Below are 21,348 nucleotides of genomic sequence, written 5' to 3' on the forward strand. Positions count from 1 at the left end.
TGGTCCAAGATCTGCTTCTCAGACACGAAGAAGGAGGCTGAAGAACAGCAGGTGTCTCCAGCAGCCATTATCAATCTCATTGTCCTGTCAGGCCTGGAAGCTCCACACAGGACCTATGTATTTGAGCTCCTGCAGCAGCAGCACTGTTCCAAGGAATTCAAAGATGTATGAGACCAGATTTGGGCAGGTGAGACATGCCTCCTGTCCAGGGAAATGATTGGATGGGTGGGCACTGGTCATAAGTATTACAGGAGAGAGGGCACTTCATCAAACAGCTTGGGCCTGTTGTGGGGTCATGAGGAAAGATGGCAAGTGCTGAGAATAGCAATGATCCTCGTTTCCTTCTCCTTCTTTGTCTCTCCTAGGACGTGGTGGGTGAAAAAGAAGGCAGCCACGCAGGGCTGGGTCACTAGCCATGGAGGAGACCATCCCAACAGACCTCTCTCTAAGATACACGACTACAACATATCCAGAACCTGAAGACTACAATTACATTTGGTGTAAAAGTCCAATATACGACATCCTTATAATTGCCTGTGTCTGTACTTGCATCTGTGTGTGTGGACTTGTGGGCAATGCGGTGGTCCTGTGGCTCCTGGGCTTCCGCATGAAGAAGAATCCCTTCACCGTCTATGTCCTGAACCTGGCCATCGCTGACTTCTCTCTGCTCCTCATCCTGCTTGCAAAATTTACACTCTACTTTATTCCATGGGTCTATTGCATTGACTATACAGAGTTTCGTTTAGCTAATGCTATCCTGTTAATTATGTTCCTGTTTTGTTATTTGGCTGGCATGTATCTGCTGACAGCCATGAGCGTGGAGCGCTGCCTGGCTGCTGTGTTCCCAGTTTGGTACCGGTGCCACCGCTCAAGGCACTGCTCAGCCATCATGTGTGGGTTGCTCTGGACTCTCGCAATACTCTTTGTTTCCTCAATATTTCTTCCTTATACTCTTGGTACATGGAATTACCATATTGTTTATATTTTCAGCATTGTGAATTTTGCTCTGTTCGCTTCCATCACATTGCTTTCCAACCTGGCCCTGTTCATCAAACTCCGATGTGGCTCCCAGAGACGACACCCAGGCAAACTCTATGTTTCTGTCCTGCTCAGTGTCCTCTTCCTGGTTGCCTTAGGGTTTCCTTTCAGCGTGGAGGGTTTTACTTCTGGCTTTTCTCCACATCGATTTTATACTTTGATTCTGCTGGCCTCACTGAACAGCTCCATCAATCCTGTCATTTACTTCCTGGTGGGCAGCTGCCGGCAGCGCCGGTTCCAATGCTCCATCAGAGTTGCTTTGCTAAGGCTGTTTGAAGAGGGTGCCACCAGTGAGAAGAGGAGCCAGGAGCCTGGGGATGCTGTGATGGAGACCAGTGTCTGAAGCCCTGCTATCGAGGAGGCCTGGAGCTGTGGAGCCTGGCACACAGGTGTCCCACTCCAGGTGTTTTCATTGTTTCAAACAGGGCTACTGAAGGGCCGGTGTGCACATGGCGCTCTGCACAGCTCTGGGCATGGGGGGAGTGGGGGATAAGGGCCGACTTCCAGGGAAGCAGGAGGGAGCAGGGGGCCAGAGGAAGCCTCGGCTCGGCTCCGGTCTCCTCCTCCCCCCTTCCCCCGCCGCTCCGCGCTGCCTACTCTGCAGGGCCCCGCACCGCTCCCTTCGCCACTGCCTGCGGGTCCAGAGGGCTCCGCGGCAGGCAGCCACCGGGCGCCTCTCCGCTCCCACCCCCGGCGTCGTTCCGCCCGGCCCCGCTCGCACCTGCCGCCCGGACACAAGCCACGAAGCTCGGCCCTGCTCCCCCCGCCGCCAAGAAACTCGGAACTGCTCCTGCGACAATGTGCCCATGTTCAAGGCAGGGAAATGGTGATAGCCCTTCTCTTGCAGGTGTGTTTTGCCCACTGATTTCCCCTCCCATTTTCCCTCTGCTCCGGGTTCCATCTGATAAACTCAGTTCATCAGCCCCTTGGTGTCGTTTTGCCTTCCTTTTCTCCAAGGGAATCCTTTGAACCGTAACACAGCTACACTGCACCGGCTGCTGGCCAGGCTTGGGAAGGGGAGGACCAGGTCATGACAAGAGGCTCTAGCAGGGCTGTGCTCCCTACTGCAATGCTCATCCTTGCACTGGCTGCAGACCAGAAACTCTGTGTGCTGTGGCTGAGCAAAATGAGATGTGTGGTGTTTTGGGGTTCTCTTGCCTGGGGCAGGCCTGACACATGGGTCCCAGGGGGAGCCTTCCCCAGCTGTGTTGATCAAGCAAGGTAGAGCTTTGCCCAAAGGGCTGGAGAAATGGGCAAGGGCAGGGGTGATGATGTGTGGTGTGGGATGAGTGGTATGGGGAGTGAGAGATGGGGTGAGCTTGAGTTTGGAGAATAAGAGAAAGAACCTGAGAATGACACTTTGTGAAAGAGAATGGGAGAGAGAGAGCAAGACATAGGAAGAAGGAAAGAAAAAGCAAGAGAACATGAAAGAAAAAGAGAGAAAGGGGCAGAGACAAAGATAATTGGAAATTTACAAAGAAACAGAGAGCAAAGTGAGCTGTCTCCATCGTGCTGATGGATGAGGTTTGCAGAGAGAAGAGCCTTGTAGCTTAAGTCCCATTTCCAGCCCTATGGAATCACAGACACAATCTCTGAGGCTATTCCTCCGTTGGGGATTTCACCACAAGCAGCAGGTGAAGCCCTTATGCTGTTGGTGTTCACACAGTGGTGACGGCCCAGTGTGGAGGGTCTCTTGGTCCAGCAGCAGGCACACACACTGTTAGGAGGGTAAGCCTCATGTGGTGGGATGAAACAGGAGGACAGCAGGAGAAGACATAGAGGGTGGCATGACCAAGTTCCACTGACAAGATCTCCGTCCATGGGACATGTGAGGGGAAGCTGTCACTGATGTGATGAGATTGTGAGGGGAGACGCTTGCTCCCATGTTCAAGGCAGGGAAATGGTGATAGCCCTTCTCTTGCAGGTGTGTTTTGCCCACTGCTTTTCCCTCCCATTTTCCCTCTGCTCTGGGTCCAATCTAATAAACTCAGTTCATCAGCCCCTTGGTGTCGTTTTGCCTTCCAGGTCATGACAAGAGGCTGTAGCAGGGCTGTGTTTCCTACTGCAATGCCCACCCCTGCCCTGGCTGCAGACCAGAAACTCTGTGTGCTGTGGCTGAGCAGATGACATGTGTGGTGTTTTGGGGCTCTTTTGCCTGGGGCAGGCCTGACACATGGGTCCCAGGGAGAGCCTTCCCCAAGGAAGGCATCAAGCAAGGCAGGGCTGTGTCCATAGGGCTGGAGAAATGAGTAATGGCTGTGATGGTGTTGTGTAGAGCGGGTAGTGAGTGATGGGGTGAGCCTGAGTTTGGAGAAAGACAGAAGAAAACTGAGAAGAGATTGCAGGAGAGAGACATGGGGAGATACAAAGACAGAAAGGGAGAAAAAGAAATAACGAAGGACAGCAGGAGGAGACAAAGAGGATAGCATGACCAAGTCCTGCTGACAAGATTATCATCCATGGGACATGTGAGGGGAAGCTGTCACTGATGTGATGAGATTGTGAGGGGAGTCTCTTGAGCACGGGATGATCACATGTGGGCAAAGATCTGCTCCTCAGGCACAAAGAAGGAGGTTGAAGAGCAGGTGTCTCCAGCAGCCATCATCAATCTCTTTGTCCTGTCAGGCCTGCAAGCTCCACAGAGGCCTTGTGTGCTGGAACTCTTGCAGCACCACTGGTGTTCCCTGGAGCACCAAGCGGTAGGAGACCTTTATTGCACAGGTGAGTAATGCCTCCTCTCCAGAGAGAGGATTGGATGGGTGGGCACTGGTCATAACAGGTGCAGGGTCCTTCATCAAGCAGCTTGGGGCTGGTGTGGGGTCGTGAGGAAAGATGGCACATGCTGAGAACAGCAATGTTCCTCGTTTCCTTCTCCTTCTTTGTCTCTCCTAGGACGTGGTGGGTGAAAGAGAAGGCAGCCACGCAGGGCAGGGTCACTAGCCATGGAGGAGACCATCCCAACAGACCTCTCTCTAAGATACACGACTACAACATATCCAGAACTTGAAGAATCTAATTATGATCGCTGTCCAAGAGTATCAGAGGATGTCTTGATAATTGCCTGTGTCTGTTCTTGCATCTCCTTGTGTGGGCTTGTGGGGAATGTGGGGGTCGTGTGGCTCCTGGGCTTCCGCATGAAGCAGAATCCCTTCACTGTCTATGTCCTGAACCTGGCCATTGCTGATTTCCTTCTGCTCCTGATCCTTCTTGCAGAATTTACCTTCCTTCTTCTTTCAGCAGTCTATTGTATTGACTATGGTGATTTTCTCCTTATAGATCATAGTCTGTTCCTTCTCTTCCTGTTGGGCTATTTTGCTGGCATGTATCTGCTGACAGCCATGAGTGTGGAGCAGTGCCTGGCTGCTTTGTTCCCAGTTTGGTACCAGTGCCACCGCCCAAAGCACAGCTCAGCCATCATGTGTGGAGTGCTCTGGACTCTTCCTGCCCTTTTTGTTGCTTTGGTGTTTCTTCTCGATCCTTTTGGTAGTGTCTTTGGCCACATCCTATACGTTTTATGCATTGTGAATTTTGTTCTCTTCTCCTTCATCCCATTGCTTTCCAACCTGGCCCTGTACATCAAACTCCGATGTGGCTCCCAGAGACGACACCTAGGCAAACTCTATGTTGCTGTCCTGCTCAGTGTCCTCTTCGTGGTCCTCTTAGGATTTCCTTTCAGTGTGGAGAGTTTCCTTTATCATGTTTATGGACGACCATTTCACATTTCTTTTCTGCTGGCCTCACTGAACAGCTCCATCAATCCTGTCATTTACTTCCTGCTGGGGAGCTGCCGGCAGCACCGATTCCAATGCTCTTTGACAGTTGCCTTCCAAAGACTGTTTGAAGAGGGAGCCGCCAATGAGGAGAGAAGCCAAGTGCCTGGGGATGCTGTGATGGAGACCTGCGTCTGAAGCCCTACTGGCAAGGAGGCCTGGAGAGGTGGAGCCTGGCATAGAGGTGTCCCACTCCAACTGTTTTCATTGTTTCAAACAGTGCTACTGAATGGCCGATGTGGGCATGGCGCTCTGCACAGCTCTGGGTATGGGGGGAGTGGGGGAAAAGGGCAGACTTCCAGGGAAGCAGGAGGGAGCAGGGGGCCAGAGGAAGCCTCGGCTCGGCTCGGCTCCGCTCCGCTCAGGTCCGGTCTCCACCTCCCCCCTTCCCCCGCCGCTCTTCACCGCCTACTCTGCACGGCCCCGCACCGCTCCCTTCGCCACTGCCTGCGGGTCCAGAGGGCTCCGCGGCAGGCAGCCACCGGGCGCCTCTCCGCTCCCACCCCCGGCGTCGTTCCGCCCGGCCCCGCTCGCTGCCTGCCGCCCGGACTCAAGCCACGAAGCTCGGCCCTGCTCCCCCCCACCGCCAAAACACTCGGAACTGCTCCCGCGACAATGCCCCCATGTTCAAGGCAGGGAAATGGTGATAGCCCTTCTCTTGCATGTGTGTTTTGCCCACTGCTTTTCCCTCCCATTTTCCCTCTGCTCCGGGTCCAATCTAATAAACTCAGTTCATCAGCCCCTTGGTGTCGTTTTGCCTTCCAGGTCATGACAAGAGGCTGTAGCAGGGCTGTGTTTCCTACTGCAATGCCCATCCCTGCCCTGGCTGCAGACCAGAAACTCTGTGTGCTGTGGCTGAGCAGATGACATGTGTGGTGTTTTGGGGCTCTTTTGCCTGGGGCAGGCCTGACACATGGGTCCCAGGGAGAGCCTTCCCCAAAGAAGGCATCAAGCAAGGCAGGGCTGTGTCCATAGGGCTGGAGAAATGAGTAATGGCAGTGATGGTGTTGTGTGGAGCAGGTAGTGAGTGATGGGGTGAGCTTGAGTTTGGAGAAAGACAGAAGAAAACTGAGAAGAGATTGCAGGAGAGAGACATGGGGAGATACAAAGACAGAAAGGGAGAAAAAGAAATAAAGAAGGACAGCAGGAGGAGACAAAGAGGATAGCATGACCAAGTCCTGCTGACAAGATCATCATCCATGGGACATGTGAGGGGAAGCTGTCACTGATGTGATGAGATAGTGAGGGGAGTCTCTTGAGCTCGGGATGATCACATGTGGGCAAAGATCTGCTCCTCAGGCACGAAGAAGGAGGTTGAAGAGCAGGTGTCTCCAGCAGCCATCATCAATCTCTTTGTCCTGTCAGGCCTGCAAGCTCCACAGAGGCCTTGTGTGCTGGAACTCTTGCAGCACCACTGGTGTTCCCTGGAGCACCAAGCGGTAGGAGACCTTTATTGCACAGGTGAGTAATGCCTCCTCTCCAGAGAGAGGATTGGATGGGTGGGCACTGGTCATAACAGGTGCAGGGTCCTTCATCAAGCAGCTTGGGGCTGGTGTGGGGTCATGAGGAAAGATGGCACATGATGAGAACAGCAGTGTTCCTCGTTTCCTTCTCCTTCTTTGTCTCTCCTAGGACGTGGTGGGAGAAAGAGAAGACAGCCACGCAGGGCAGGGTCACTAGCCATGGAGGAGACCATCCCAACAGACCTCTCTCTAACATACACAATTACAACATATCCAGAACCTGAAGACTACGATTACATTTGGTGTAAAAGTCCAATATATGACATCCTTATAATTGCCTGTGTCTTCACTTGCATCTGTGTGTGTGGACTTGTGGGCAATGCGGTGGTCCTGTGGCTCCTGGGCTTCCACATGAAGAAGAATCCCTTCACCGTCTATGTCCTGAACCTGGCCATCGCTGACTTCTCTCTGCTCCTCATCCTGCTTGCAAAATTTACACTCTACTTTATTCCATGGGTCTATTGTATTGACTATACAGAGTTTCACTTAGCTAATGCTATCCTGTTCGTTATGTTCCTGTTTTGTTATTTGGCTGGCATGTATCTGCTGACAGCCATGAGCGTGGAGCGCTGCCTGGCTGCTGTGTTCCCAGTTTGGTACCGGTGCCACCGCTCAAGGCACTGCTCAGCCATCATGTGTGGGTTGCTCTGGACCCTAGCTGCTCTTTTTGTTACTTTGCTGTTTCTTGCTTGTCCTTTCAGCATAGACTGTTACCATACCCAAAGTGTTTTAAGCATTGTGAATATTGCCCTGTTTGCTTCCATCCCATTGCTTTCCAACCTGGCCCTGTTCATCAAACTGCGATGTGGCTCCCAGAGACGACACCCAGGCAAACTCTATGTTGCTGTCCTGCTCAGTGTCCTCTTCGTGGTCCTCTTAGGATTTCCTTTCAGTGTGGAGATTTTCATTTCTTTTTATTATCCAAAAGATTTTTATGTATCTTTTCTGCTGGCCTCACTGAACAGCTCCATCAATCCTGTCATTTACTTCCTGGTGGGCAGCTGCCAGCACTGTCGGATCCAATGCTCCATCAGAGTTGCTTTCCAAAGACTGTTTGATGAGGGTGCCACTAGTGAGGAGAGGAGCCATGTGCCTGGGGATGCTGTGATGGAGACGAGTGTCTGAAGCCCTGCTGGCAAGGAGGCCTGGGGATGTGGAGCCTGGCACACAGGTGTCCCACTCCAAGTGTTTTCATTGCCTCAAACAGTGCTACTGAACGGCCGATGTGGGCATGGCGCTCTGCACAGCTCTGGGTATGGGAGGAGTGGGGGAAAAGGGCAGACTTCCAGGGAAGCAGGAGGGAGCAGGGGGCCGGAGGAAGCCTCGGCTCGGCTCTGCTCCGCTCAAGTCCGGTCTCCACCTCCCCACTTCTCACGCCGCTCTTCACTGCCTACTCTGCGCGGACCCGCACCGCTCCCTTCGCCACTGCCTGCGGGTCCAGAGGGCTCCGCGGCAGGCAGCCACCGGGCGCCTCTCCGCTCCCACTGCCGGCGCCGCTCCGCCCGGCCCCGCTCGCTGCCTGCCCCCCGGACACAAGCCACGAAGCTCGGCCCTGCTCCCCCCCACCACCAAAAACTCGGAACTGCTCCTGCGACAATGTGCCCATGTTCAAGGCAGGGAAATGGTGATAGCCCTTCTCTTGCAGGTGTGTTTTGCCCACTGCTTTTCCCTCACATTTTCCCTCTGCTCCGGGTCCAATCTAATAAACTCAGTTCATCAGCCCCTTGGTGTCGTTTTGCCTTCCAGGTCATGACAAGAGGCTGTAGCAGGGCTGTGTTTCCTACTGCAATGCCCATCCCTGCCCTGACTGCAGACCAGAAACTCTGTGTGCTGTGGCTGAGCAGATGACATGTGTGGTGTTTTGGGGCTCTTTTGCTTGGGGCAGGCCTGACACATGGGTCCCAGGGAGAGCCTTCCCCAAAGAAGGCATCAAGCAAGGCAGGGCTGTGTCCATAGGGCTGGAGAAATGAGTAATGGCAGTGATGGTGTTGTGTGGAGCAGGTAGTGAGAGATGGGGTGAGCCTGAGTTTGGAGAAAGACAGAAGAAAACTGAGAAGAGATTGCAGGAGAGAGACATGGGGAGATACAAAGACAGAAAGGGAGAAAAAGAAATAAAGAAGGAGAGCAGGAGGAGACAAAGAGGATAGCATGACCAAGTCCTGCTGACAAGATCATCATCCATGGGACATGTGAGGGGAAGCTGTCACTGATGTGATGAGATAGTGAGGGGAGTCTCTTGAGCTCGGGATGATCACATGTGGGCAAAGATCTGCTCCTCAGGCACGAAGAAGGAGGTTGAGGAGCAGGTGTCCCCAGCAGCCATCTTCAATCTCTTTGTCCTGTCAGGCCTGGAAGCTCCACAGAGGCCTTGTGTGCTGGAACTCTTGCAGCACCACTGGTGTTCCCTGGAGCACCAAGCAGTAGGAGACCTTTATTGCACAGGTGAGTAATGCCTCCTCTCCAGAGAGAGGATTGGATGGGTGGGCACTGGTCATAACAGGTGCAGGGTCCTTCATCAAGCAGTTTGGGGCTGGTGTGGGGTCATGAGGAAAGATGGCACATGATGAGAACAGCAGTGTTCCTTGTTTCCTTCTCCTTCTTTGTGTCCTCTAGGACGTGGTGGGAGAAAGAGAAGGCAGCCACGCAGGGCAGGGTCACTAGCCATGGAGGAGACCATCCCAACAGACCTCTCTCTAACATACACAATTACAACATATCCAGAACCTGAAGCCTACAATTACATGAGGTGTGAAAGTCCAATATATGACATCCTTATAATTGCCTGTGTCTGTACTTGCATCTGTGTGTGTGGACTTGTGGGCAATGCGGTGGTCCTGTGGCTCCTGGGCTTCCGCATGAAGAAGAATCCCTTCACCGTCTATGTCCTGAACCTGGCCATCGCTGACTTCTCTCTGCTCCTGACCCTGCTTGCAAGATTTACACTCTACTTTATTTCATGGGTCTATTGTATTGACTATAGGGTGTTTGGTTTAACTGATGGTATCCTGTTCGTTATGTTCCTGTTTTGTTATGTGGCTGGCATGTATCTGCTGACAGCCATGAGCGTGGAGCGCTGTCTGGCTGCTTTGTTCCCAGTTTGGTACCGGTGCCACCGCTCAAGGCACTGCTCAGCCATCATGTGTGGGTTGCTCTGGACTCTCGCTATACTCTTTGTTTCCTCAGTGTTTCTTCCTTATGGTCTTGGTACATGGAATTACCATATCCTTTATATTTTCAGCATTGTGAATTTTGTTTTGTTTGCTTTCATCCCATTGCTTTCCAACCTGGCCCTGTTCATCAAACTGCGATGTGGCTCCCAGAGACGACACCCAGGCAAACTCTATGTTGCTGTCCTGCTCAGTGTCCTCTTCCTGGTAGTCTTAGGGTTTCCTTTCAGCGTGGAGGGTTTTATTTTTAACTTTTATCCACATATATTTTATATCTCTATTCTGCTGACCTCACTGAACAGCTCCATCAATCCTGTCATTTACTTCCTGGTGGGCAGCTGCCGGCAGCGCGGGTTCCAATGCTCCATCAGAGCTGCTTTGCTAAGGCTGTTTGAAGAGGGAGCCACGAACGAGGAGAGGAGCCAGGAGCCTGGGGATGCTGTGATGGAAACCAGTGTCTGAAGCCCTGCTATCCAGGAGGCCTGGAGATGTGGAGCCTGGCACACAGGTGTCCCACTCCAGGTGTTTTCATTGTTTCAAACAGGGCTACTGAAGAGCCGGTGTGCACATGGCGCTCAGCACAGCCTTGGGTATGGGGGGAATGGGGGATAAGGGTCGACTTCCAGGCAAGCAGAAGGGGGCAGGGGGCCAGAGGAAGCCTCGGTTATGCTCCACTCTCCTTCTCCCCCCTTCCCCCGCCGCTCCGCGCTGCCTACTCTGCAGGGCCCCGCACCGCTCCCTTCGCCACTGCCTGCGGGTCCAGAGGGCTCCGCGGCAGGCAGCCACCGGGCGCCTCTCCGCTCCCACTGCCGGCGCCGCTCCGCCCGGCCCCGCTCGCTGCCTGCCGCCCGGACACAAGCCACGAAGCTCGGCCCTGCTCCCCGCCACCGCCAAAAACTCGGAACTGCTCCTGCGATAATGTGCCCATGTTCAAGGCAGGGAAATGGTGATAGCCCTTCTCTTGCAGGTGTGTTTTGCCTACTGCTGTTCCCTCCCATTTTCCCTCTGCTCCGGGTTCCATCTAATAAACTCAGTTCATCAGCCCCTTGGTGTCGTTTTGCCTTCCTTTGCTCCAAGGGAATCCTTTGAACTGTAACACAGGTACCACGAACCGGCTGCTGGCCAGGCTTGGGAACGGGAGGACCAGAGCATTACAGGTTGTGCCCATGCAGGGTCCCCAATGCTGTTCCCATCCCTGTCCTGACCCCAGCCCAGAAGTTCTGTGTGCTGTGGCTGAGCAAATGAGATGTGTGGTGTTTTGGAGCTCTCTTGCTTGTGGCAGGCCTGCCACATAGGTCCCAGGGGGAGCGTTCCCCAGCTGTGTTGATCAAGCAAGGCAGGGCTGTGCCCAAAGGCCTGGAGATGTGGGTAAGGGCAGGGGTGATGCTGTGTGGTGTGAGATGAGTGGTATGGGGAGTGGGAGATGGGGTGAGCTTGAGTTTGGAGAAAGAGAGAAGGAACCTGAGAATGACACTGTGTGAGAGAGAATGGGAGAGAGAGAGCAAGACAAAGAGAGTAAAAATGAAAAAGCAAGAGAGCATGAAAGAAAAAGAGAGAAAGGGACAGAGTCATAAAGAGAATTCTAAATTTACAAAGAAACAGAGAGCAAAGTGAGCTGTCTCCATCGTGCTGATGGATGAGGTTTGCAGAGAGAAGAGCCTTGCAGCTCAAGTCCCATTTCCAGCCCTATGGAACCACAGACACAAGCTGTGATGCTATTCCTCAGGTGGAGGTATCACCAGAGGGAGCAGGTGAAGCCCTTATGCTGTCAATGTCCACACACTGGTGATGGCCCAGTGTGGAGGGTCTCTTGGTCCAGCAGTAGGCACACACAGTGGGCCCTGAGACACTGATATGGCAGGACAATGCAGTAGGATGGCAGGAGGGCAGGAAGGGGATGGGCTGACCAAGTCCTGCTGACAAGATCTCTGTCCATGGGACATGTGAGGGGAAGCTGTCACTGATGTGATGAGATTGTGAGGGGAGTCACTTGAGCAGGGGGTGTGATCTGTGGGCAAAGATCTGCTCCTCAGGCACGAAGAACGAGGCTGGAGCACAGTGGCTGGCCCCAGCAGACATCACCATCCTTTCTCTGCTGTCAAGTCTGGACGGCCCACAGAGACCCTGTGTGCTGGAGCTCCTGCAGAAGCACCACTCAACAAGAGGTCAGAGGTTGGGGACAGGTAGGTGTGTGAAGCCTTCCGACCTGGGAGAGGACTGGAGGGATTGGAGCCTGTCCTGGGCACAAGGCTTGAGTTCTTCATAGGGCAGCCTCAGGCTGACGTGGGGCAGTGGGGGAAGATGGTGAATGCTGGACGCACCAAACCTCTCATTTCCTTCTCCTTCCTCATCTCTCCTAGGGGGCCGCAGGGGCATTTGTTGTGGAGGAGAACATCACAGCAGACCTCTCACTGAGGAACATGACTGCTGGATCTGCAGATTGGGAAAAGATTCACCCCAATGAGTGTGCAAGTCCAAATTATGCCTACTACGTAATTTTAGGTGGCTTCTCCTGTATCTGCTTGTGTGGACTTGTGGGGAATGTGGTGGTCCTGTGGCTCCTGGGCTTCCGCATGAAGCGGAATCCCTTCACTGTCTATGTCCTGAACCTGGCCATCGCTGACTTCTCTCTGCTCCTGATCCTTCTTCTTTTTTCTACAACATTTATTATTGCAGAAGTAAATTGCATTTTTAGTGATGATCTCTTCCTGAGCCTGTATTTCTCTTTATGGGTGTTCCTGTTTTGCTATTTTGCTGGCATGTATCTGCTGACAGCCATGAGCGTGGAGCGCTGCCTGGCTGTTTGGTTCCCGGTTTGGTACCGGTGTCACCGCCCTAAGCATTTGTCAGGCATCCTCTGTGGGGTGATCTGGGCTCTTGCTGCACTTTTTCTTCTGCTGCTGTTTCTGGCTCGGAGTTTTACTGAAAGTACTGGTAAAGTGTTCAGTGTTTTGAACATTGTGAATTTTGTTCTGTTCTCTTTCATCCCGTTGCTTTCCAACCTGGCCCTGTTCATCAAACTGCGATGTGGCTCCCAGAGACGACACCCAGGCAAACTCTATGTTGCTGTCCTGCTCAGCGTCCTCTTCCTGTTCATCTTTGGACTTCCTTTCACTGTGTCAAATTTCCTTCTTGATTTTACAACAGGGTTTTTTGTCATTTCTCTTCTGCTGACCTCACTGAACAGCTCCATCAATCCTCTCCTTTACCTCCTGGTGGGCAGCTGCCAGCAGTGCTGCTTCCAATGCTCTGTCAAAGTTGCCTTCCAAAGACTGTTTGAAGAGGAAGCCACCAGTGAGGAGAGGAGCCAGGTGCCTGCGGATGCTGTGATGGAGACCAGTGTCTGAGACCTGCCTGTTCAGGAGACCTGGAGAGGTGGAGCTGTGCCTGTGCTGTGTTCCCATCTCTGAAATGCTTGTCCCTGCCCTGGCCCCAGCCAATAAACTCTCTGTCCTGTGGCTCAGCAGATGAGTTGTGTGGTGCTGTGGAGCTCTCTTGTCTGGGTATTAGGAAGCACAGAAGGCCCTGGGGGAGCTTTGGCCATCTCACTTTGCACTGAGTGTGGTGAATCATTTTCTGAGTTCGCCCTGAGAGGTGGCAGATGCCCCATCCCTGGAAGCATTCCAGGTCAGGTTGTCTGTACCCCTGCTCTAGTTGAAACTGTCCCTGATGACAGCAGGGAATTGGAGTAGATGACCTTGAAGGTCCCTTCTTAGCCAAACCACTCTATGACACTATGATGTTTGTTGTTCAAGCAAGGCAGGGCTGTGCAAGGATTGCCCACACAGGCAAGCCATGGGGATCATGCTGGTATCTTGCCAGCAACCTGGCTCCTCTGAAGAAGTGAAAGGCTGATCAAGGAGCAGAGCCAATTGCTGCTGGTCCAAGCATCAGTGTGGCTGTTCTGCAGGGTTGTGCAGCCCCCTCCTGGCCCTGGAGGTTCAGCATGGAGACAGTGTGATGACAGAGCTGCTTGTGCCTCTACACCTGCTGCCTCCCCAACAAGAGGTGGAAGATAATGACTCCTAAGAGAGCCAGTGCCTGCTGGAAGCCAGCAGAACACTCCTATGAACGGAGCCTAGCTGGCCACTTGCCTGCAACAAAATCCTTCTCCCAGCCCCAGCCCAGATGGGATTCCCCCGAGCAGGACCATCAACTCCAGACCCCACAGCTCACCCACACCTGGGCTCAGAGGGCTCCAGGGACACAGCCAGCATGGCACCTGTGGTGGTTGATGAATATCTGTGAGGTTGGTGCCTCTAGATGGCAGGAGAGGGGCATGGATGGCTTGGAACATCCTAGTTCTTCTGTAGAGTTGCCAGCAGAGAGCCTGGCTGATGAGAAGTGCAACAAACCAATCATAGAATCATAGAACCATTTAGGTTTGAAGAGTCCTTTAAGATCACAGAGTCCAGCCCTTAACCCAACACTGCCAGGTCCCTCAGCACCAAATCTCCAGGGCTTTGAAACCCCTCCAGGGATGGGGACTCCACCACCACCCCAGGCAGCCTGGGCCACATCTTGACAACCCTTTGGGGGAAGAAATTGTTCCAACCTCCCCTGGAGCAACTTTAGGCCATTTCCTCTTGTCCTGTCACTTGTTCCTTGGCACAAGAGCACCCAGCCCCCACCTGGCTCCAGTCTCCTTTGCAGGGAGCTGCAGAGAGCCAGAAGCTCTCCCCTCAGCCTCCTTCTTTCCAGTCTCAACACCCCCAGCTCCCTCAGCTGCTCCTCACCAGCCCTGTTCTCCAGACCCTGCCCCAGCTTGGTTGCCCTTCTCTGACCCTGCTCCAGCTCCTCAATGTCATTCTTGGAGTGAGAGGACCAAAACTGACCCCAGGATTCCAGATGTAGCAGTTTCCTGCCACTCTACCCCCAGCCTGGAGCCTTCATGGCATTGTTGTGACTGAAATACAGGACCTAGCACTTGGCCTGGTAGAGCCTCATCCCATTGACCTCTGCCCATCAATCCCTCCCATCCAACTCTCTTGTCAACCAGAATCAGGTAAGGCTGCAGATCTGGGGATGAAAGGAGCATTCTCATTCTTGAGGTAGGAATTTGTCACACACTTTAATTCCAGGGCTGAACTCTCCTGAGAAAAAGCTGGGCTTGATAGTGCTGGAGGATTCCAACTGGCATGTTCCCAGCACTGAAGTCCATGCCAAGAAGTCCACACAAGGTGCTGCTTTTTTGCTGTGCTCCAAGGAAACACAGCTTGTTGCAACAGACTATGGATGGCTGGTGAGATCCTGGAGGATGTCATCTCCCTGCTGAGGTCTTTCAACAAGAGTCCCTGCAAGGGAAGAGGGAATCTGCTGCAGTGCCTCCAGGAAAACCAAGAGAGGGTTTTAAGATGTTTCACTTTTTAATATCTCCACAAAGGCTTTGTCCATAGAGAGAAGAATCCCAAAGGGGACTCCAGGCTCTGCCTTGCTTCAGCCAAGCTTATGATATCCTGTCCTCCAAACTTGGATAGGGAGATGAGGGGAGCTGTGGCTCCAGAGAAGGCATCAGTTTGGGAAAGGAAATATTTCAAGGTGAAGGGTGAGATAAGACAGAACATCTCAGGATGTCTGATGCCAATGAGCACCTTTCTGTGCCAAAGATCCTCTCTGTGATGCCAAAGATCAACTCTCTGGTGCCAGCAAGAAGAACAACAACAGGCAAATGACAGCTGCAGAGGCTGAGACAAGACCTGCTCTGACTCAGCTCACCAAACCCTCCCCAGCCATGGCACCAGGCCATGCCATGAAGTAAGGCAGGGGATTACCAGATCAGATGGTCTTGGCAAGTCAGAGACAGTAACTCCTGTCTTCTCTTTGCTCACAGCAAAGATTTCTCAGCATCTCCATTGAACACACCTCCATGTCTGTGACCAAAAGGAGCCTGAAGTGTGAAAATTAACACAGCCTCTTGATTTCATAGAACTTGGGGACTTTCCTGCCTGCGTGGGCTGGGGAGGACTGGGGCCATCCTTTGGCTGCCCAGCTTCAGCGTCAAGAGAAAACCCTTTGCTGCCTCTACCCTGAACTTGGCCAGCCTCAGGAGGAGCTGAGCAGCTCCTCTTCATGGACATTGCAATGACTGACCACGAACTCTGAAGTTCTGATTGCACCAATCTTTTACTACCTACTTAAGGCATCTTTTTGTTCCTACTCCTAAATTAGATTCAGGGTCCTTTGTTTGCAACACTCTGACCCCCAAGGCTGTTGAATCAACAACAGCTGGGCTTCACTACAGGGATTGTCATAGAATCATAGAATCAACAAGGTTGGAAAAGACCTCAAAGGTCATCAAGTCCAACCTGTCACCCAAGACCTCATTGACTACTAAACCATGGCACCAAGTGCCATGTCCAATCCCCTCTTGAACACCTCCAGGGATGGTGACTCCACCAACTCCCTGGGCAGCACATTCCAATGGCTAACAGCTGTCTCTGTGAAGAACTTTCTCCTCACCTCAAGTCTAAACCTCTCCTAGTGCAGTTTGAGACTGTGTCCACTGGTGAACAGAGCAAGGTTGGCTTCACAGCCTCTGACATGTCTATGAGGAGGACAGGTACCTCCAGAGCATGATGCACCTCACCATAAGCACAATCTTCAGCAGCTGGGATGAACCATCAGTTGACAGTGAGGATGTCCTCATTTGTTCTAGGAAGGATGTGGGGATCAGGTGGCATCTCTCTGGGATGTTTGCAGGTAGCAGAGGTGGATCTCGCTGCAGGAAGCCTCCAGCTGAACCAAACCAGGACACTGGACATTCCCATGTGTGCTGAGAGCTTTCCTCAGGAACAGCTGAGCACACAGGGAGAGCCCCTCCTTGGTAAGGTGGAGGGCAGGCAGAGGGGAGAGAGTAGAGGAAAGACCAGGAGGAAAGGACCTCACAGCATCCCACCAGAGAGGAGACTGCTGGGAAAGAGGGGTGGAAGCACAAAGCCTGAGAGGGGACATGATGCCATTGCAGGTGGCAGGGAAGCCTGTACTCACCCACCCACTTCCCTGCCTCTGAAGTCCTTCTCCCACTCCCTTAAATCCAAGGCTAACAAACATGCCACTGCCTTTAGAAAGAGAAGCAAAAGCACAACCCATGGGTGGTGAGTCATGCTTTGAAGACAGATGATCAGATAAAACATCTAAGAAGTGTTTATTAAGAAAGTTTTTGCAGATTAGGACAGTTGAGGTTTATTTCTCTATCAAAAGCTCACTGTCTTCTTTCCAGTTCCCTGTATCACGGAATCCCAGAATCACAGACTGCAGGGAGTTGCAAAGAACCTCTGGAAATCTTCTAGTCCAAGCCCCCTGCCCCAGCAGGGCACCCACAGCAGCTTGCCCAGCAGCACAATGGCCAGGGGGGGTTGCAAGTTCTTCGCACAAGGAGACTCCACCACTGCCCTGGGCAGCCTGGCCCAGCCTTGACAGCCCTTCCAGTGAAGAAGCTGTTCCTCATGTCCAACCTAAACCCCACCTGGGGCACCTTGAGACTGTTTACCTCTTGTCCCATCACTTGTTTTTTGGCACAAGAGCCCAACCCCCACCTGGCTTCAGCCTCCTTGCAGGGAGCTGCAGAGAGCCAGAAGGTCTCCCCTCAGCCTCCTTTGCTCCAGGCTCAACACCCCCAGCTCCCTCAGCTGCTGCTCCCCAGCCCTGTTCTCCAGACCCTTCCCCAGCTTTGTTGCCCTTCTCTGGAGCCCCTCCAGTCCCTCAATGTCCAAGTGTGAGTGAGGGACCCAAAACTGACCCCCAGGACTCATAAGTCTCTAGTCTCTTTAGTTTTGTTGTGTTGCTTTTAATCCTGTTCAAGCCCAGCCAGACCCACACTGACACCATCTCCTTGTCTTGCCCTGAAACTCAAGGCTGCAGCTCTTGAGGATCTTCCCTCAGGGAGGGGCTGCAGAGGCTCAAAGAATTGTTTCCATTGGGTTTTCTCTGGGAGCTTTGCTTCTCTTTGGTGACTCTGCTACAGCTTCGAAACCCCCCTGGAAAGAAGCCTTACCACAGAACATGAAGCTGTTTGCACAGCTCCCAAGGAAGAAGAAGATGACAGGGCTGATGGTGCTGTTCACACAGGCCAGCAGGAGAGAGGTGTCAAAGACAAAAACAGAAAAATCAAACAGCCTTAGCAAGAGCCAGTACCAAAAATCAGCGGTCAGGAAGGGGAAGAAGATGACAGCTATCAGAACCACAACACAGAGCTTCCTTGGGGGATGTTGCTGAGAGGAGCACAAGACCCTGGCAAGCAAGATTAGACCAGAAATAGTCAAGGCAAGCACTGAGAAGAAGTAACTCAGGACAAAGACCACCACTGCTCCAGGGTGCAAGTAGAGAGTCATGGTGAGGATGAAGGAGAGGGCCCAGAGCAGGGCACACACTGGCAAGTGCCAGGAGCCATGGCAGGGGCAGCAAGATGAAGGGAGGATGGACAGAGTTACCATGGCACTGAAGGCCACCAGGAGGTAGAGGCTGGCGGTGAAAGCAAAGAGGATGATGATGTTCAACACAGTGCCCACGTCCTGGGAGCCCAGCCTGCAGCAGAGGCACTCCGGGGTGTAGAACATCACAAGGGCAATGGTGATGGAGAGGAGGAAGGTGGAGTTGGCTATGGCCAGGTTGAGGACATAGGTGGTGATGGGGCTCCTGCAGGCACGGGAGCAGAGGAGCCACAGGGCAGCTCCGTTGCCCAGCAGCCCGCAGGAGCAGGTGAGCAGCGTGACAGCCACGCCGCTGAAGTGCCCAGCCTCACAGTCACTCCACTTGTAGTCCCCATCCTCCAGGCTGTGATGCCAGCTCCTGTTATGCACTGTCCTGTTGGGCTGGTTCCAGGAGGCAGAGCTAGCTCCTTCCACGGCAGACAGCAACGTGCTCATTGTGAAACTTCTGCTGCTTCTCTTTCTTCCTCACAGCTGGAGGGAGGAGAAGGAACAGAGATATGGGAGGGAGGAGAAGAAACAGAGATATGTTAGCAGCTCTGCTGGCCCCCATTCCAGGCTGTTCAGATCTTTGCAGCCGTGTTCCAGCTCCCACACAAAGGAGCACAAAGAAGAATGAGGGAGAGGAAAGATGGAAGGGAAGAGATGGGGAGATGGGTATGAGCTGCCTGGCACAAGAGCAGGGACAGAGGTAGAGCAAGAGCTAAGGAGATACCAACCCTTCCTGGCTTTGGACAGGACAGATATGGAGGAGAAAAAACAGGAAGCTGTAAGAATTGTCCTTGGAGATCACAGAATCAACCAGGTTGGAAAAGACCTCAGAGATCATCAAGTCCAACCTATTACCTATCACCCAACACCTCCTGACAACTAAACCATGGCTCCAAGGGCCACATCCAAGCCTTTTCTGAACACCTCCAGGGATGGGGACTCCACCACCTCCCTGGGCAGCACATTCCAATGGCCAATTACTCTTTCTGGGAAGAACTTTCTCCTCACCTCCAGCCTAAACCTCCCCTGGCACAGCTTGAGACTGTGTCCTGTTGTTCTGGTGCTGCTTGCCTGGGAGAAGAGACCAACCCCCACCTGGGTACAACCTCCTTGCAGGTAGTTGTAGAGATCAAGAAGGTCTCCCCTGAGCCTCCTCTTCTCTAGGCTGAACAAACCCAGCTCCCTCAGCCTCTCCTCACAGATGTCAGAGCAAGTGGAAGTTCCATTCAAACATGAGGAGAAAGTTGTTTGGGGTGAGGGTGCTGGAGGCCTGGAGCAGGCTGCCCAGAGAGGTTGTGGAGTGTCCATGTGTGGAGAGCCTCCAAACCCCCCCTGGCTGTTGTGCTGCTGGGCAAGCTGCTGTGGGTGCCCTGCTGGGGCAGGGGGCTTGGACTGGATGATCTCCAAAGGTCCCTTCCAACCCCCCAGAATGCTGGGATGCTGTGGCTTTGGGGGGGGAGCTCATATGGATTCTCAGATGCCTGATATTACAGTTGATATCAGGGAGCTGCTGGGTTCCTCCAGTGGGACATTCATTCCCCCCCCCCGGCACCTTTCCCACAAGTCCTTAGATCCTGCAGACCATTATTCTCCAGCAGTTTCCAAGCCAGTGAGGGTCTGATTATGTTGATTGAAAAAAATCTCCACTCATCAAAGTCTGACCTTTTCTCTCACAGCCTGGAGGACTTCACTGGAGAAGCTGTGCTGCAGACTCCCCCCGAGTCACACTCACCAAGATAGGATCTTCATGAGGCTTCCTGGAATGGGCACTTGGGAAACTCTGCTGCAGCCTGTTTTGGTGAGCCTGGGCAGCATCCAGCGTGTGGTCCTTCTGAATTCCTTTCAGAACTACTTGTCCTGGTGCTAGCCAAGCAGAGTGGGTTTCTTCTCAAGGATTCTTGCAGCCAGGGAACTGTTTCCTTGTGTTTGGCAGCCCCAGGGCTCTGGTTACAATCTATTCTTGGCTTGGTGCAGGAAATGACTAACCAAAAAGTCTCAGAAGCTTGACCTATGGGGAAAGCAAATTGCCTCGTGCCAGGTTCCTCTCTCTTTTTGTTTCAAAGCAGCCTCAGTCCCCAAACATTCATCTGGTTGAACTGGTTGAACTTTCCTCCCGGCGTTCCAAGGGTGTAGCTTTAGGACTCTGTGCTCCAAGCTGGCTGCAGAACGCCTGCTGGTGATTGCAGATGGAGCTTTGCCCCTTGCATACCACAACTTCTTGGTGCTACTTCACCTCCAAGCACTTGGTTTCCAAGAGCAGGCTAGGAAGTGCTCACTGAAGGAGCTCACTGAATAGCAAGATCTGTGCGGGAACCAGAGCACAGGGAGGTGACAGCTGAGAGGTGCAGATCCTGGGCACCAGGCAGTGCCACCCCTGGGCTGCTCCAGCATGGTTCAGTCAACCAGCAGAGGAGGAGGCTCTGAGAACCAGCTGAAGATTGGTTGCAATAGGATGAGGGAGAGTGAATTGAAACTTGAGGAGGGGAGATTGGAACTGGAGATTAGGGAGGAATTCATGACAGAGAGGGTGGGGAGAAGCTGGAACAGGTTGCCCAGGGAGGCTGTGGCTGCCTCCTCCCTGGATGTGTTCAAGGGCAGGTTGGATGAGGCCTTGAGCAACCTGGGCTGGTGGGAGGTGTCCCTGCCCATGGCAGGGGGTTGGGACTAGACAATCTTTGAAGACCCTTCCAACCCACTCTGTGAATCTATGACTTCAGGAAGATCTTCCTTTCCTAAGAAGAGGTCAATTGATGCTGCTAACTTGGCTTTAGCGATGTAGAAGTCGTGGGTTTCATCTGAGTTGTCTTCTCCAGCCAGCTGCCTGCAATGGTTTCCACAGACAGGCCCTGAGCTGTAGTGAGGTGAGATGATTCTTCACTGTGCTGGAGGGCAAATGCAAACAGCTCCTGCTGTCCCTGGCAGGAGAGGTGCTCCTGCTGGGAACTGCTACCTGAGGGGACCCCAGGACCAAAACCTCCTCCTCTGTTCCTCACTGATGTTGTGTTTGTGTCCCCAGCTACAGAATCTCACATCCCCTCACCCAGCCAACCCTTTCAGGAGCCAACAGGTCACCACAAGGAAAGCAGCAGGGTACACCACCATGCTGACCTGCAACAGTTCTCACTGTGGGATCTTGTGTGCCTAACACAGGGGCAGGACTGCACAAGGTTCCTCAGCTTCTGGGTTTGCAGGCAGCATCCTGAGCATGTTCATGGAAAATTCGTCATCATAGAATCCCAGACTGGCTTGGGTTGGAAGGGACCTTTCAAACCCAACTAGTCCAAGCCCCCCTGCAGTCAGCAGGGACATTCCCCATCTTCAGATGCAACCTCCTGGCTTCCACTTTGTGCCCTCTGCCCCTTGCCCTGCCCCTGGGCACCACTCAGCAGAGTCTGGCCCCAGCCTCTTGCTCCCCACAGCTCCTTTAGCTCTT

At 53.1% G+C, this 21,348-nt stretch overlaps 6 protein-coding genes across 8 annotated transcripts; 5 read left to right on the forward strand and 1 right to left on the reverse strand.

Moving 5' to 3' along the window:
- The first annotated feature begins 100 nt into the window (after positions 1-100).
- Positions 101-1,381, forward strand: LOC137446210 (proto-oncogene Mas-like). Its single transcript, XM_068148601.1, has 2 exons — positions 101-187; positions 366-1,381. Exon 2 carries the CDS (start codon positions 416-418, stop codon positions 1,379-1,381), a length of 966 nt encoding a protein of 321 aa, XP_068004702.1. The 5' UTR covers positions 101-187; positions 366-415.
- A 1,975-nt stretch (positions 1,382-3,356) lies between these two features.
- Positions 3,357-5,533, forward strand: LOC137446212 (proto-oncogene Mas-like). The gene is made up of 2 exons (XM_068148602.1): positions 3,357-3,759; positions 3,931-5,533. Exon 2 carries the CDS (start codon positions 3,981-3,983, stop codon positions 4,944-4,946), a length of 966 nt encoding a protein of 321 aa, XP_068004703.1. The 5' UTR covers positions 3,357-3,759; positions 3,931-3,980; the 3' UTR covers positions 4,947-5,533.
- A 1,149-nt stretch (positions 5,534-6,682) lies between these two features.
- LOC137446169 (proto-oncogene Mas-like) lies at positions 6,683-7,456 on the forward strand. Its single transcript, XM_068148558.1, has 2 exons — positions 6,683-6,927; positions 7,033-7,456. The coding sequence occupies exons 1-2, from the start codon at positions 6,683-6,685 to the stop codon at positions 7,454-7,456; spliced, it is 669 nt and encodes a 222-aa protein (XP_068004659.1).
- Positions 7,457-9,072: 1,616 nt separating this feature from the next.
- Positions 9,073-10,437, forward strand: LOC137446170 (mas-related G-protein coupled receptor member X1-like). Its single transcript, XM_068148559.1, has one exon. The coding sequence runs from the start codon at positions 9,073-9,075 to the stop codon at positions 9,958-9,960; it is 888 nt and encodes a 295-aa protein (XP_068004660.1). The 3' UTR covers positions 9,961-10,437.
- Positions 10,438-11,544: 1,107 nt separating this feature from the next.
- On the forward strand, positions 11,545-12,950 carry LOC137446213 (proto-oncogene Mas-like). Its single transcript, XM_068148603.1, has 2 exons — positions 11,545-11,681; positions 11,859-12,950. Exon 2 carries the CDS (start codon positions 11,919-11,921, stop codon positions 12,843-12,845), a length of 927 nt encoding a protein of 308 aa, XP_068004704.1. The 5' UTR covers positions 11,545-11,681; positions 11,859-11,918; the 3' UTR covers positions 12,846-12,950.
- Positions 12,951-14,017: 1,067 nt separating this feature from the next.
- LOC137445948 (mas-related G-protein coupled receptor member D-like) lies at positions 14,018-20,330 on the reverse strand. Of its 3 annotated transcripts, XM_068148143.1 has the most exons (3): positions 19,648-20,330; positions 17,928-18,398; positions 14,018-14,792 (listed from the first exon to the last, which is right to left on the reverse strand). In XM_068148143.1, the coding sequence occupies exons 2-3, from the start codon at positions 18,360-18,362 to the stop codon at positions 14,490-14,492; spliced, it is 738 nt and encodes a 245-aa protein (XP_068004244.1). In that variant the 5' UTR covers positions 18,363-18,398; positions 19,648-20,330; the 3' UTR covers positions 14,018-14,489. The 3 variants fall into 3 exon arrangements, with proteins under 3 accessions (XP_068004244.1, XP_068004242.1, XP_068004243.1); XM_068148141.1 differs by having other exon boundaries at positions 14,706-18,398; XM_068148142.1 differs by lacking the exon at positions 19,648-20,330 and adding an exon at positions 19,578-19,639 and having other exon boundaries at positions 14,706-18,398.
- Positions 20,331-21,348: the final 1,018 nt, after the last annotated feature.

The sequence above is a fragment of the Melanerpes formicivorus genome, unplaced genomic scaffold (genome assembly GCF_026170545.1).
Source record: "Melanerpes formicivorus ecotype bairdi unplaced genomic scaffold, bMelFor1.0.p_v2 SCAF_16, whole genome shotgun sequence".
NCBI classification, from domain to species: domain Eukaryota; kingdom Metazoa; phylum Chordata; class Aves; order Piciformes; family Picidae; genus Melanerpes; species Melanerpes formicivorus.